Here is a 17,340-nt window from a genome sequence, read left to right as displayed (position 1 = left end):
TAGGCTGCAGCAGTTGCCGCAGAGCAAAAAATGAGCTCGCTAGCTAGCCCGCTCAAGGTATGCAGCTGCTGCACTGCGTTGACAATGGATACAAAATTAAGGATAATTTTTTGGCTTCAATATCTCAGAAAAGATGAATCTTTCCCGTAGCGTAAGCTAGCTTACGCAATACGAGAGAACCTCTCGTAAGAGAACAATACTCAAACATATGAGCACGCGCACACGCACGCACACACACACACACACACACACACAATATGCTCAGTCTAAACAATGGAAAACAATACTCAAACATATGAGCACGCACACGCACACACACACACACACACAATATGCTCAGACTAAACAATGGAAAACAATACTCAAACATATGAGCACACACACACACACACACACACAATATGCTCAATCTAAACAATGGAAAACAATACTCAAAAATACGAGCATGCGCACACACACGCGCGCACGCACACACACAGTACTCTACCTCATACTATCGCTCATTCTCCCACATGCACTTAAAAGATTAGGCTTGTTTTAAGACAAATTACCACTTCTTAAAATTGCATACACACACTATTCTCGTGTCCAAGTTTTTGTAAGTGCAACATTTGAAGAGTGATGCTCTTCCCTCTCTTTACCTGATCAAATCTTCTGAAATATTACTTTATGCCTGCAGAAAATTTTACAGCCCAAAAAACCACAAACTTAATGAGCAAACCCAAACAAAGCTTCTCATCCTCAACCCAACACCTTTAAAAGACAACATGAAATTCAAAAAACAAACCAAATGTAGATTCAAGTCTGTATAAATGCTTACATCACATCATTCGGAGCATTCAAGTTAGTGTTCCATTCTTTGTTCGGAAGTTGCTCTAGAACAGTGCTACCACTGTGCAACCATAAAATGGAATATAAAGCAGACCTAATGTTCCACAAAAAAATTTAGATTATTTGCAGAGCAAAAGCAGAATGATACAATAATCATCAATATGTTAGAGACAGCCTGTGGGTGTGAGAAAGAAAGTGTCCATATTAAAACATTAAAGTTCCATTATGACTCTATGTTAAAATAAAAAACCTATACCATACATAAACCAAATTCAATTGCTAGTTTATGCAGTATTATTTGCATCTGTTCAGTTCTATGGCAAAAAGCAGCGCTGGTTGCAATCATGGGCTGTGGTATGATCTTGTTACCATCATAAGGTGCTAGTTGCTATGCAAAAAAATGAGAAAAAAGTTAGAGCCTCAATTTGGGACCTTGTTGTAAAATTAGATTTGCTGCTGTTTATCTATTGAAAAGCTTATAAGAACACAATAACTACCTGGCCCAAAGCACTTGTTTGCTTGTTTTATGCTTTGCAAAAGTGTCACCAGAACTGCTGTCAGTAATTGCTGTTATTTAATGTGTCTTTCTGATTTCCTGCTGAACTCCTAGTACCTTTAGGTGTGTGTGGCATTATGGCATTCAGTGTGTGGAAAAGCCACCACTGAATTACTGTTGCCTTAGAAACAGATTATGACCACTAGAACCATCAATTTTAATTTGGTCTTGCTGATCACCACCAAAAGTCTGATACAAGCAGCAAGTGGAACTGGTTTGAAATGGAATGGAACCAGTCGAAGTTGGTTTGGCATCTCGGAGTTCTCCGAATCCAACGAGAATCAGCATGGTCCAAACTAATGAGTGAACACATTAGGCGTCCACAATGTCTATTTGTTCCCAACACATATAAATAAATGCATCTGTTTTATGTACAGTGTCTGTGTTTGTGTAGGTGTCCATCTCCAGTTTAAGGTATTAGTCGTTAAATCCAAAGAACATCCAGAGGAGATTTTTCCAGCATCACTTGGCTAATGCACACACACTTACACGCACACACACGCGAGCACCTTTTATCAAAAGGGAGAAGGAAACAAAACAACAATAAAAGCTATTTGCTTCTGTTTTTCTTCATGTGTTTAATGTGTTTGTGTTGCTGCTTATGTTTGCAAAATTGCTTCTCTCTCTTAATTTTCTGCTTCAAAGAACGAATCACCTGTTACTGGCCTTGCCTTCATGTGGAATCACCATAGATTCTAATAAGAATCAGATGTAACTGGATTTTTGGCCTTGTCAATGCCAAGTCAAAAATAGTGTTAGAGTTGTTTTCTTTTTAATTGATTTAGAGTTGATCTGTTTCTATGACAGACTTGTTTGAACTCATCAAATGAATATTGCCGTTCCATCCCTGATGGCAATTACATGATCATCCAGCAGTTTGTACATCTCTCTAGTAACAGTAACTCAGAGAGAGAAACAAATACTTGGAAGTACATTACATGAAAAGTGGCTTTGTTTTTTCTGCCGAGTTTGGCTAAAGGGTAATCTGAGTTTTCAAACTGTTAACTTAATATCTCTGTATTAGTTCTCATCAAACAGAATCTGAGAAGCTCTTAAACGTTAAACCTGCCAATCCACAGATAATGGAGCAAACAACCCTTCAGAGTGAAGGAAAGGTCTGCACAGACGGCGTCACGCACAAATGCCTAAACACTCATGCACGCACAAAGTACATCTTTTGTAACCGAAATGGCACAACTCTCAACATTGCATGTTGCAATTCTGTAATAGTATTGTAATAGTATTGTCTTTTTTTTTTATTGTAAGACATAAATAGCATTGTTTAGTTGTGGGCTGGTGCTCAACACTCAGCAAGCTGCTGTAGTATCTTTCCAAACAAGTTTATCATCTCTTTTTTGTTGACTTCCATTGCTTTTGAAGTGTTCCAGCTTTTTCCTACGTCTTTATTCGCAAACACGCTGGCCCTGGACCCTTTCTTCCCCCAAGGCCTCGTTGGTGTAGCGACAGTTAAGAGGTGGATGCTAGGAGACAGAGAGGGCAATGAAGAAAAGTGACGCAACGGTCAAGAGAAGGCGATCCCTGGATGGGCTGCTACCACTGATGCTCTTCTCCAGTTTGGGAACCTCTGGATTATCATAGTCATCTAAAAAGAGACAGAGAAAATGAAAACAATATTAACAGCTAACGTCTAGACACCATTGTTGGCTTGACTCACTAAGGTAACAAGTCATGAACTTGGTATAGTTGATTTCTGACCAACTATGTCCTAAGGGAAGGAGTTAAAAATAAAATGCAGTGACTCAGTCAGGTATGTAGTGTAGGTGTTTTTGTTTGTGTAAGTGCGTGATGTTGGTGCAGATGTCTTAGAACTAAGATCTAACTATTATCAGCTATGAGAAGTGTATCCAAGTGTGTCGAAGAAATCTACGGAATTCTGTTTCATCAATACTGGAGACGGACAACTAACATAACCAGTTTGTTCATGTCTGCATGAGTGCAAGAAGGTGTCTACAATGTTCTTGTGATAGACAAGTTCATAAACACATCTTTACAAGGAACAGTGTGTGACGCATATAAGCTGACATGAAACATCTCCAGACATGCTATATGTGTTTGGTTTTGACAGAATAATATGATGTTACAGGACATGACAAAAGACGTTACAGGTTTTTAGACATATCCGGGTGCAAACACCTTTTTTACCGAGACACCTTTCATCAAAATATTTGCTGTTACCACAGGATTTAATAATGGGTTGAGGAGTTTTGCTTAAAACTTTTTTTTTCTTCACACGCACAGCAATATGTTGATAACTAACAAAAATCAGATTATGTAAAAAAAGAAAACAACATTTACATAAGACTTGAAATCTGTTTATTCTATGTTTTTAAGGTCAAAACGTAAACAGGCATGCGCACAACACTTGCACATATTGAATGAACCGGGAAGAATGCCAATAAAGCTGTTTATAGTACATGCAGAGTGAAATCCAGGTAATGGTCAATGCAGAAGGTTTTTTCCTTAAACCGTTTATGACCATACCCCGATAAAGGAAAGCCTTTTAAGACTCAAAAACATAACATAAACACATATGTTGTAAGACTGTGCATGTAAAAATGCTAATTATTTCTTAAAATAACTGCCATATTAAAGATACTATTTCTTGTTTATCTTCCTTGTAATAATCATTTGACTTTGTATTGTTGGATGTTATTCATGCCATGTTTTACATATTATTAAATTGCTAGAATACAAAATTGGTGGGATTCAACACTCAATATACACAACTCAGACCCGACAAACTATCACATGACCTGGCTGAATTTGTATTGCTATTCATCATTGATCTGCTGATTCAAGGTGTTTCAAATAATGCTTTGTGAGTTGTTTATTTGACAATCATTGGGCGCACATCAAGATGACCAAGATATCTGATGAGGTTGACTTATGTAACAGTACATTCAGACTTTTGTATCTGATTTAATATAGATACACACAAGCAGGAAATGATTTGTTTTTCAAAACAAACAAACAAACAAACAAACAAACAAACAAACAAACAAACAAACACATAAACAGATTGGTATGAGCACACTGCCATGCAAATCTTAATCTTGATCCTCTTTCATATTATTCCCCAAGGGCCAACTAAAATTAGCATTTATGTTTATTCTCCGTTTGTATTTGTGATTGAGTTGCTCTATACAAAGACTAACACAACCTCTGATGGTAGCTTGAAACATAATGCCATTAATGGGGCTAAATGCTCCAGTAAATGTATAGAATATGTTAAAAATCAAAAGAAAATGAGAATTTACACACTTATGTTCTCTATTGACATCTGAATCCAAATTTATTGAAGTGCCTCGAGGGAATGTTTTATATTGTTTATCCATAACACTAATTTAAAAACACTTGCAGCATTCTAGAACTGATTCAACTGATGCACTGCGAAAAAGAATTTCCTTAATCAGTATTTTGTCTTCCAGTTAAAAATATAATGTTGTTTTATGTTGTTTTATCATTAAAACAACATAACTTTACTTTACTAAGCAATGTAGTGTAAGTTAATTAGATTTATTATCAAAGAATACATCTTAAAATTGTATATATAAAAAAAAATACATTAAAAAAAGGTAATCTTGTTTTAAGGATATTTAATTTATAATTTTTTTTTTACTGAAAACAATGAAAAATAATGATTCTTTTATGTTTAATTTATTTTGCAGTGTGTGGCAATATTGCAGGTACTGTTTGATTTGCCTAAAGTTCTGTGTACATTTTAGAAATATATAATTTGCAAACTCCTATTCATGGGCAAACTTTTATTCATTTAAGGTGGTCAATACTAATGGAATAGCAGTGAGCTCTGAGCAAGGACGAAGGTTTTTTTTTTTGAACCGTCTATTGGACAGCGATGTATGGAACAGTACTGTGATGTGTGGCTTTCTGAGACCCGGCTGGCCTCTTGTGGTTGTTCTCTTCCCCTCTCTGGCCTGTTTGAAAACTGAACCTCCGATCAGAGCAAGTGGGATAGAACTGGTACTGAGATTCCATTATTGGAAATCGTTGGGTGGCTCCAACCCAGAGCATCCATTTGTCTCAAAACATGCTTAGAAAAAACATGAACAAATCAATGCCTCTTTATTCCTTAAAAACACTTGAAGTCAAATAAATTTCCTTTCTCTCATTTAAATGGTGTGGTCGCTGCTGTCCTTGTGTCGGGTCAATGTGGTGGCAAGTACGAAAAGCAGTATTGCTAGATCTCGTCAGAATAGCAAGCAACCTAATCTGACAAACAAGCCCAAAATAAGCAAAGAAAGGAGTGCTAAAATGTCTCTTGCTGAAAAGATAAAATATATAAACAAAAACATATAAACTTTTTAACAATTATTTAATTTCACAAAAATAATACATTTTTGTTTACTATTAATAATGACATTAGTCCTATGTAGACTACAGCTTGAACAGATATTTAAGTGCTATTACAGTAATGGTCGGTCATACTTAATTATGCTACTGGAGCCAAGAATTAGCAAGCCAAAATACACGTCTGTATTCTATAAATTAACCCAAAATACACATTAATGTTTCACATTTGCCCAAATTCACTTCTAATAAGAGCACATGGCAACACAGCAAGTAGGATGTGCTTGGAGGATGACTGGGATCTGGAGGCTTCTCCCACTGCTAATCAGCACTAACACTAGCCACAGGGCTAATCAACGCCGAGCTAAGTATAGCAGCGTAGCCAGACTCCATTTACCTTTTAGCTTACAGCTTCATTGGTCCCAGTCATCGGCAATAAGATGCGTCTTAACAGATAACTGCTTTGTTTATTGACTGCGTTTTTTGCACTGTTAGGGTTCATTCAAATGACATGACCTTAAGAGGAATTAGCTTCTTTGCGGCAAATCAAATTTGATTTATGACAATACATATACACTCACACGTGCACACACATGATTTATGAACTTGTTGTGTAACTATGACTTAGGCGTTTGGATGTTACTTTTCTGGGTACAGAAACTTTAAATGTCAGCATAGACAGTGATTAATATGCATACGTATGACTGTGTGACTGTGTGTATATGTGTTGTTTTTCTGGTTGGACAAGTGGGGTTTATGTGTAACTCACCGAGGTCATCAATTTTGATGTTAGGTCTTAAAGTGTAGTCTGGCTCAGTGGGCTGGGGCTCATCATCTGAATCAGATGCTGGAAACATAGGAAAGGAGAATCAGAACATACAAACACACACATATTCGGAAATTAACAGTTGCAACACTTCTGCGAACTGTATTTAAGCATCGAATGCAATGTAAAAATGAAACAAATTCCTTATAAATGATCCCTTCACATCAAAAGTGACTTGAATAATCACAGTTAGCACACTCACAACTTTACAGTGCTACTAATCAACAATCAGTTTAACTCCAGTACAGTAACAGGTGCAACGCAACGTCATGGTGAGAAATAAAAAAATTTATTGCATTTGGTGTGAAAGGGACTTTATTCACTTACTAAATGTGCTGAAATAACGCTGCTTTGTGAGTATTTAAATAATATCAATCATTGTCATTCTTTTTCAGTGCAAACATGCCTTCTTTATTATGTAAATTAGATTTTTTTTGATTGTACCTTACTAAAAAATATCAGCTATACCTGCCTGGTGCAATTAATGTTGCACTACAACCACCCACAGATAGCAGGTGGTAAATAGACATTTATTTAAAAGAGATGTTTGTGTATATTTTCTATTGATAATGGCAGTGGTAATGATGGAAAAGAGCGCTATGACTGTGCATATATCCAGATGTGAGATGTAGTCGTGCACACTTTAGTTTTAAAGATTTGAAAGAGCCGTTTCAGGTGTCTGGATCGTAGTGGTGGAGTGATGTTTTACAGTCCCAATAAAGTATGCCATATCACAGTAGTCAACTGCATGCATCCTCCACAACCTAGTGCTTAGAACCGACCCAGAAGGTCAGGAATTGTGACATGCAAATTGCAATCAGCACAAAAGTTTTCAGATTTGCATAATTAATTCTTGCAAAGACAATGCCAATTGCATGTGCAATTTAATGTTGCTACAAGTGGACACAATTAATTCTAAGTAAATTCACCCAAGTAATTTTGCTCTGTCTGTAGGATCTTATAGATGCACTCAAAGGCCAAAATTAATTTGCAAGCTCTCCCATGTCATGGCCAGTGGGAGGGTATAGTCACTGTTCCCAGTTCAGTTCAGGCCACATACAGCTGCATTGTCTAGCTCTCTTCACTCAAGGCAGTGGAGTTCAGACCAGACTGTGCAGGACTACTAGATTCATCTTGACACAAGAACTCAAAGACTCCAAGATAGAGGGCAGAGGTTAAGATAGCACACAGTATGCTCTTTCACATGCATGCACACACACACACACACACACCCACACACAAACTGGGCTGGAATATTATTAATGAACATGAGTACTGACAATGAGAGAGAGAGAGAGCGAGACAGAGAGACTCAGACTCAGTGATCAAAGTCTGGCCATAGAAAAAGGCCGACACAGACAAACATGGCTTATAAAGGAAGAACGAGTCTGTGCTCACTGTGACACGGGTGAGGTCGAGACAGAGACACACTTTCTCCTTCACTGTGAGAAATTTACAGAGGTGAGAGAGAAATACCTCCACAAACTCTCAAACCTCATGCCACAGTTTTCCAGTTTGGCAGAAACAGATCAGATGCTGGTGTTACTGGGGAGGACCATCATGCGTCAGTTGCAGCTAAATTCATTTTTGAGCTGCACATCCTCAGAAACCAATTACTGCCTTAATGTACTTCATTCACAGTACTTTTATTTACTTATGTTCATAATGTTGTGTTAAATGCATATTTTATTTTATATTGTATATTGTTATTATAGTTTTTATTTTATTTGATTCATTACCTGGCACCTTATTTTAATTCTATCTTATCATTATTATTTGTCTTGTCATTATCTGTTTTGGGTATTAATGCTTTGGCAATATTGTATGTAAACACAATCATGCCAATAAAGTACTTCTAAAATTGAAAAAAATTAAAAATTGGGAGAGATGAGGGTAAAGCGTTAAAATAACACTTAGTGCCAGCAAACTGACAGTTAGAGTACACGAATCCTGACAGCACCTGGAAAAACGGAATCAAAACAAAGACAGATTGTAGGGTTTTAAGAAACATGGACTAAGTACACTTCACAATTAGGCTGTATGGCGGATCAATTAATGGATGAAATGATGAATTGATGAATGGAAGATGGAATGATGGATGGATAGAATGATGAATTGATGGATGATAGACAAATAGAGGTCGATACCTGTTGAGCAGCACACATACACTCTTAGTCTCAGGCAGCTGCGGCTGTGGTGATGAGTGGGTGTGGCTACAACAAAATAGGAAATGTCAGTCATTTGTTAACCAGAACATTGCTATGGTTGAACTATAGTATTCCACTCCACAGAAAAGCTTAAGTCATAATACAAGTATTTAGTATGCAGTAAGATGCTTATACTGTTGGATTACGGTATCTTATATTATATTGAATGCATAAGGTACTTACAGATATATTATTGAGTATGCTTGGTTATTGCAGTACAGGTGAAATATCATGCTTAATGTACCAACACATGTAATGTGTATAGCTAAATTCAATATGTACTTAAATGACTATTCCAGGATCCATTACATTTAAGCTCAATCAACAGCATTTGTGGCAAATAATTTTATTACTGAATATAGTTATATTGAATAAAATTTCAACTCATACCTCCTTTTCTTTAGATAAAGCAAAAATCAGTGTTACAGTGAGTCTCTTACAATGGGGCCAATTTTTGGAGGGTTTAAAAGGCAGAAATGTGAAGCTTATCATTTTATAAAAGTGCTTACATTAATTCTTCTGTTTGAACTTGTGTATTATATGACCTGTAAATTTGTTTAAACCATTGTTTTTACAGTCATTTTAGTGGTTTAAGGCTTACGGCATTACACTGTTGTGGCAACAAAGTTGTAAAATTGGACATAATTTTACACAGAAAATTTACACAGCAATTTTATCACACACAAATCATGTTAACATGCATCTTGTAGATCTTATCGCTATCTTTTTGAAACATTGAGTATTTCAACATTTATGGAATGGCCCCATTCACTTCCATTGTAGAACGTAAGTGCCACACTGCTAGAGTTGCAGCGGTATACCGGTTTCACTGTATACCATGATATGAAAATTGACGGTTATCATACCATGTACATTTGCTTATCTATAGTACTGAAAAAACATAAGTGACTGACATAAGTGTGTGAGTTAAAGGTACAGACAGGAGCTGTCATGCACCTACAGTATTTTAATTGTTAATAATCATAGGACATTATTTAAAAGCTCACACCGCTGGTGTTATTTTTCATTTAGTAGTTAATTTTAGTAGAATTTTCACAAGTATTTGAGCAATTATAGCATTTTGACATTTTTGTAGAAAATCTCAAAATGTGTACATTTCTCCATAATAACATGGCCTGAAAGAAAATCAAGAAATACATGCTGCTATGATAATGTGATCTCAGGAAAATAGTAACAAAAATGTCCTGCACTTTTTTCTCTCCCTTTTAAGTACAGTTTGATTTATTTATTTCTAAAGAGAGATTTCTTTTTTTAAAGGTCCTGCTCCTTTTTTCCTCCTAATTTCTTTTGTTCAAACGGTAGATGTACAGCTTTCTTATTTATTTTCAAAAGGGAGACTTTTTTACACATACTTCCATAAAAAATTGTTTAAAGTTTCAATTATAATAAAGTATTTGTTCAACCAAAAAAACCCTTCTGTTTTAATTACTTCATCTGTTTTGAAACTGTGATATTTTCTGAGACGGTCATCATACTGTGAAAACCTCATACGGTAGCAACCTTACTCACTGCAATCCAGATTTTTGTTGTTTTTCAAGAAAAGGATGGCACAAGTTTTGGTAGTCAACATTATGCCACAAATGCTGTCGATTATGCTTAACTTGTATTGAACCCGGAATATTCCTTTAAAGATACAGTAATATCTGAAATACCTGTGTATTGTGTAATAAACTGTCACGTGTTCAACAAATAGGTGAAACTCACAAAAACATGTCAAGGTTTTTCACGTCACAATGAAAAACAAAATATCTTAATAGTAAAAAATATGATTTCTTATTTCTCCTTTTGATGGACTTGCTTTTGACTGTTTTCGTGAGATTCATCCAAAAACAGTAATGTACAGCTGTGTTACAAATCATCATGGACTTGGTAATTTTGTGTATATAGGAGATTTAAAGCACAATTTATACTCACAGATGTAATAATACTCCTGGCCAACATGAAACTCATAGCCGAGTGAAAAGGCGCTGTAGCGCTGGAACTTTTCAGAGAATTTGATTGGTGCATGGGGTGCGTGGGGGCGGTTACACTCCCATCGTTTGAAGCCCAGCTGTGGGTCACACGTGCGGTAGCCACGATAACTGACCATGTAGAGCACGTACTGCTCTGCTACGCCCCTCTGACTACTGTTGTAGTGAGGACAGTAGATATCCAGATAATCATTCACATTCACCTGCACTGTGTAGCCCTCCTTACGAAGTCTGAAGACAGAGAAAAACACAAAACACAAACAATAACGGTCAGTAATTGTTTAAAATTGAGACAAAACAAAGTTGCCAAATGGAGCATATTTGTTATGCAAAAAAACACACATCCACCTACAATTCAAATAGAAGAATATGTTCAGAAATAAGCATTGCATGAATAGCATGGGAGCAAGCCCGGCAGCCGTGGCCTTTTCTCTCTCTATGTCTCTCGCATAGAGTGTTAAGGTCATAAGGAACCTGATAATCAAGTCTTGCTTACCCAAGGACTTGTCATCTACTGCGTTGTGGTGGGCTGCGATAGCGGCTACATACACCTTCATGGTGGAGGGGGACAGCCTCCCCTCCAGCCTCTCCTGCAGGAATGAAAGCACTGACAAACTGCGTATCTCTACGTGTCTTCGGATAGGGAAGAACACCAATTCACGAACAAGCGCCACTTCAGGGCGTACAGTTGTCTGGTGGAGGGATCTCTTTCTTGGTTGATCATGTCTACGACTGCAGGTGGTAGATCACTTAGATCTTCCGCGTCCCATCCAGGGGCCAGACATGGAGGTTCCAGAGGTCTGGGCGTGGGTGCCCCGTCCCTGAGAATGAAGGTCCCTCCTCAGGGGAATTTTCCAGGGAGTTGCTGTCACGAGGAGCATAAGATCCGAGAACTAGGTCCGGGTGGGCCAATAAGGAGCCACCAAGGTGACCTGTTCCTCATCCTCCCTGACCTTTCACAGCACCAGTGCAAGAAGGCTCACTGGGGGAAATGCATACTTGCACAGCCCCTGGGGCCAGCTGTGTGCCAGTGTGTCTGTCCTGAGATGGGCTTCTGTCAGGGAGTACCAGAGCAGGCAGTGGGAGTTGTCCTGGGAGGCAAAGAGATCTATCTGTGCCATGCAAAATCGGTCCCAAATCAGCTGGACCACCTGGGAGTGGAGCCTCCACTCTCCTCTGGGTGAAACCTGTCACGAAAGCGAGTCCACCGTCCTGTTGCGGTTGCCAGGGATATGAGTGGTGCGCAGCGACCTGAGTCACTGCTGACTCCAAAGGGGGAGATGTTGGGCGACATATGACATATAACAAGAGCGCACACCACCTTGACGATTTATGTACGCTACCGTCGCGGTGCTGTCTGAACGGATCAAGATGTGCTTGCCCCGAATCAGCAGGAGAACTTTCCGCAGGGCAAGGAATACAGCCAGCAACTCTAGGCAGTTGATGTGCCAATGCAGCCGGGGCCCTGTCCAGGAGCCAGCGGCAGCATGCCCTTTGCAGAAAACAGAGGTCTGTCCAAGGGTTGGAAGTCTGATGGCAGGAGGGGGTGATTATCACACGGTATGTGCCGCGGCCTCTAGGAGCCTCTAGAATTGTTTGATAGGAAACGGTGTGCCGGGCTCGAAGAGTGCAAGGCACCTGAGCACTGACTGCACGCGCTCGTTGATGAGGCGCACTGTCATTGAGACTGAGTCTAACTCCATGCCGAGAAAAGAGAAGGAAGGGTCGGTGTCGAGGCAAGATAGAGACGTGGAAGTACGCATCTTTCAGGTCTACCACCGCGAACCAATCTGGCTGTCGAACTCAGCTTATAATCTGTTTCTTTGTGAGCATTTTCACAAGGAGTTTATGTAAGGCCCGGTTGAGAACTCGCAAGTCCAAGATTGGTAGCAACCTGCCACCTTTTTTGGGTATGATGAAGTAAGGGCTGTAGAAACCCTACCTCATCTCGGCTGGAGGGACAGGCTCTATCACATCCTTGAGAAGCAGAGTCGTGCTCTCAGCCCGAAGGTGGTGCGGCAAATGAAAATAATGTAAGAAAAGTTCTCCCGTTTTTTGTACCAGCTCCGGAGCAAACGTCTAACTGAATGGGTCGCCCGTCTCAGTAGCAATTCAGAGCTTTCCTGGTCCTGGAAGGGGTCCTGGAGACGGGGGACGTGCGCTGCCTGCGAGATGCTTGACGCTGTGGATGAGAGCTGGGCCTAGGTTGAGGCAGAGCTGCCTGTCAGGGCATGGCTGTGAGCGGCGCCCCGAGCCGAGGTACCAGTCGTCGAGATGCGAAGGCTGTGGGGAGGACGAATGGTTCCAGACCACGCTCACAGCAGCCCAGGCAAGCATAGACTGGGCGGGCTAGCCCAAAGGCGGCAGCCCAGTCGAGTCCTCTGCGTCAGACGCCTGGACGCTCTCCGATGCAGCGGTGATGTCATCATCCAATTCCGGGGGCTCAAGGGAGAATGCCGGCTGGCCGTCAGGCGAGTCGGACTCATCCCGAGCTTGGACGGAAGCGAGCGAGCGTATTGGGGGGCAGGTAGTTCGTGGTGATTTGCCCGGTGAAACCGAGCCTGTCGTCATCCCCAAATCGCCTTCATCGCCAGCTGGGTCATCCTCAATCCCATGGGAAGAAGGAGCGACGCGGATGGGCAGCTGAAGTGGCATTCACCTTGAGGAAGGAGAGCCGCGACCGCAACACTGCCATGGTCATGTTCTCACAGTGAGTGCATAAATCATCCACAAATGCTGCCTCAATGTGATTGCTGCTGAGGCACAAGAGGCTGTGTCTGTGGGCGACGGTCTTGGAGAGATATTGACCACAGGAACTACACAGAGGCGGAAGGGCATCTTCAAAAAGATGCGTCCTGAAAAGGACGTTCAACACCTGTCTGTGTATTGCTCTTTTATGAGTGAAAACTCAAACTTTTTTAGAGAAACAAACTCTTTTAGGAGGGGAAAACGCTCTTTTAGGCAGTGAAAGTGCTGTCAAAGTGCTCAGGGACGTGGACTGCACAGCATGCAGAGAGAGAGAACGTCAGCTGGAATCCAACAGCAGTGCTTCTTGCCAGTAGAGGTGAGTGGAACAGCAGTGAACTCAGCTTGCTGTTGCACAACCGCTCGGCTCCGAAGAAAAAATCTGACTAACAGATGTACCCCTATGTCCGGAGGTGGATTCTGTCAATTTCTCATTGTCCTTTTCTCAAGTTCAGAGGTACGCGAGGCTCCCAAGGAAGACCCTTTGTGTCACTTCATTCAACACAATGTTGAGTGAGTGACAGAAGGGGAACAGATGTTCCATGCAGATTCTTCAATTAATAGTCTTGAAAATGTTAACATGCATGATAATTTAGCTAACAAAAACAAACAAACCACAAAATAGTTTTAGATAATGTACAGAATGTCACACTACAGAACACTGCTGTCTTCTCTTATCACATTTCATTATATCTCCTCAAATACTACTAGACTCCTAGCTTTGACGTGCTGCAAAATGTTTTTAAATGTTAGCTGAATGGATGGCTGCTGAAACCACACAGGTTGGCACCAGAGAACAGGATACAATTGAGCAAAATAATAATTTTCTTTCTCCAACAGAAAAGCTGAATGTGAGAGCAAATACAAATGCTCTCACGTTCAAAATAAGTCAAGCAAATCAGATTTAAAATGGCAAGAGGTCGGGTGCAAGTGATTTCACATTCAACATTCACATTCACAAATGACAAAAGAATTCCTTTCAGTTTACAGACCCTCCTGGCCTCTCTTTTACAGGGTGAGAGGAAATGCTCCGATGATCCGAGTGGAGCACTCTTTTATAGATAATTAATCTTCACTTACAGTATAACTATTACAAAGGGCAAAGCAGGTAGTTATTATGGAATCCATTACACACACACACACACACACACACATAGTTTGGGATGTTGATAAAGGGGTAGTTCGCCCAAAAATTTTAATGATCTCATAAATTACCCTCATGCCATCCCAGATGTTTATGCCTTTCTTCTGCTTAATAATAATAATAATAATAATAATAATAATATATATATATATATATATATATATATATATATATATATATATATACACAAATCTCAGCTGTAGGTCCATACAATGCAAGTAAATGGTGACCAGAACTTTAAAGCTCCAAAAAGCATATGAAGGCAGCATAAAAGTAATCCATGTGACTCCTGTGATCAAATTCATGTTTTCAGAAGTATTATGATTTATTATTTATTATTATGAAACATATAAATAAATAAGTCCTTTTTTTAGTACCGGTATACCTATATAAATCTTTCAAACAATCTCTTTTTTCAAAAAGCCTTTAACAATTTTTTGGTCCAAACAATGGTGCATTTTTGGAAAACACAGAAATTACACACTTAGAATGTGTTTTCACATGATGATAGATGTATGTTGTTTGGGCTGAGGTTCAGGCAGAATCAGTACAAGCTTGAATAAGTTATGAGAGACGGCTGTGTTGGGACCTGTTGTAATATTGTTGTACTGCTCCAGTGCACAGCCATTGAGTTTTATCATTCAGCATATGAGGTGATGTATGTGTGTAACATTGTACGAGTAATGTACGAGTAATGTATATGAACTGCCAGGAGTGTAAATGTTGACCAGAGGTGTAAATGTTGATCTCAGGGGAGTGTCAGACGACCTCACAGCTAGAAAGTTCCACTGCTCCAAAGGTTCTAAGTGTCAGAATTCCAAAACCCAAATGCTGTCACCTCTTCACTGCACTCATTTGTCAATGTCACGCCATTAAAAGAGAAGGTTGGCGGGAAACACGCTGCCTTTGCTGCAATAACAATTACAGACCAGCGGGTGTCAGTATGTAGCTATTCAACTGAATATTAGTTTCTTCTGCTCAGTTCTAGGTCACTTCTCCAGGGAGATTATAATTCAATTATTGAATGAAGATCAAAAACGCTGCTTTTATGCCTCTCCCCATTCACACTCCCTTCTGATCCTCACTCACTCACTCACTCACTCACTCACTCACTCACTCACTCACTCAATCTCAGTTCTGTCTTTTATGCTAATGATGGTGTTGGTAATTAATTTCAAATAGCAAACAGAAAAAAATATAAATTTCATAGCAAATACATGTATTGGTTGTAAGATGAAAAAATTAGCTGTTTTACTTTTTGCAATTACAATAAAACTGTGGTAACTTTGTTGGTATAAGCTACTATTGTCACTAGACAGACAGACAGACAGACAGACAGACAGACAGACAGACATACAGACAGACAGACAGACAGACAGACAGACAGACAGATAGATAGAGTGTCACTTAGATTTCAAGTATATCTCTTTAGCATTTTCAGAATAAACTACATAAAATACCATAGAAGAGAAGGAACTGAGTTCAACAAAAAACTTAAACACCTAAAACAACAACACTCTTAATCACTGTTTTACACATTAAATCTTTGTAGTTGACCAGAGCACTGATTAGGGATTACATAGTAGGTGGTTGAAGTTTTGCAGTTGTGTTAATGTCCACTAGGGGGTTGATGAAGGAAAGAAATGTTAACACTACTGTGGGAGATTACAAATAATTAAAAATAATTCTGGAGAATTTAAAATGGACTGGAACACTTTCTCCTCAGCTCAGAGTTATTAACTCTCTATTTGATATATATATATATATATATATATATATATATATATATATATATATATTTTTTTTTTTTTTTATTTATTTTTTTTTTAATAAATAGATTTCTGTGAGAGTTTATGAGATTCACATGCTAATCTGTTTGTATGGGTATACTACAGACAGCATGGGGTGTGTGAGTGCAGGATGCAAGCTGCTGAGCTAGGCAGTAAGAGATTTTGGGACAGCAGGTTAGAGCAAGATCAAGGCTCAGATCAATGTCAATAGAGTACTACCAGGTGGGGAGAGAGAGAGAGAGAGAGAGAGAGAGAGAGAGAGAGAGAGAGAAAAGAGGCCAAGCCCCTACAAGAAACGTAAAAGAAGAATAGCAATAATACTACTTGCTCCTATAAGCATTTAAATTCACTTCATTAATCAAATGTTGCAAGTACACACAAAGAAATCTAACATTGCAATGCACCTCACAGAAAATGTCTTACTGTTGACACCGGAAAATTGTGCCTACAGCTCATATGTGTAATGAGAGAGAGAGAGAGAGAGAGAGAGAGAGAGAGAGAGAGATTGCAGAGCTGAATCAGCACCACAGGAGAAACAGCAGCTCACTTGGCTTCCCTTGCTGTTCTTTTCTGTTCTTCTAATTAACCCCCTCAATCCGTTTAATTAAAGGAGAGCATCTGTCCTGTGAACAGTTGACAAAACATGTGAGGTTTGCATTAACACACACAAACACACACATGCCGAGTTGTATAAAGGACACCTGCTGATTCACTGATGACGGTGGAGTAAAAGTAAGAGTGTTTAATAACATTCAGACCAAAGCATATACACATATGTTTGCTGGAGTGTGTGTATGTACTTATATTGTCTCCAGAAAAGAGTTCAATATGACATAATCTCCCCTTGGGGACATTTGGGGGCATCCTCACTTGGAAAAATGATTCAAAACAAAAAATGTTCTTATAAGGGAAAGGTTAGGG

The 17,340-nt window shown here is 39.2% G+C and overlaps 1 protein-coding gene across 1 annotated transcript in view; it reads right to left on the bottom strand.

Moving 5' to 3' along the window:
• Positions 1-1,953: 1,953 nt before the first annotated feature.
• LOC127658270 (ephrin-A3-like) overlaps positions 1,954-17,340 on the bottom strand; it is an 85,671-nt gene continuing 70,284 nt past the window's right edge. The window contains exons 2-5 of the mRNA XM_052147470.1: positions 10,685-10,971; positions 8,690-8,755; positions 6,486-6,563; positions 1,954-2,990 (exon numbers count right to left, since the gene is read on the bottom strand). Of these exons, the coding sequence (XP_052003430.1) occupies positions 2,869-2,990; positions 6,486-6,563; positions 8,690-8,755; positions 10,685-10,971 (553 nt within the window). The 3' untranslated portion in view covers positions 1,954-2,868. The remainder of the gene's footprint in view (positions 2,991-6,485; positions 6,564-8,689; positions 8,756-10,684; positions 10,972-17,340) is intronic.

Source organism: Xyrauchen texanus, chromosome 17 (genome assembly GCF_025860055.1).
Source record: "Xyrauchen texanus isolate HMW12.3.18 chromosome 17, RBS_HiC_50CHRs, whole genome shotgun sequence".
Taxonomy (NCBI): Eukaryota; Metazoa; Chordata; class Actinopteri; order Cypriniformes; family Catostomidae; genus Xyrauchen; species Xyrauchen texanus.
The sequence above is the reverse complement of the archived record's forward strand: the minus strand, read 5'-3'. Positions and strand labels throughout refer to the sequence as shown.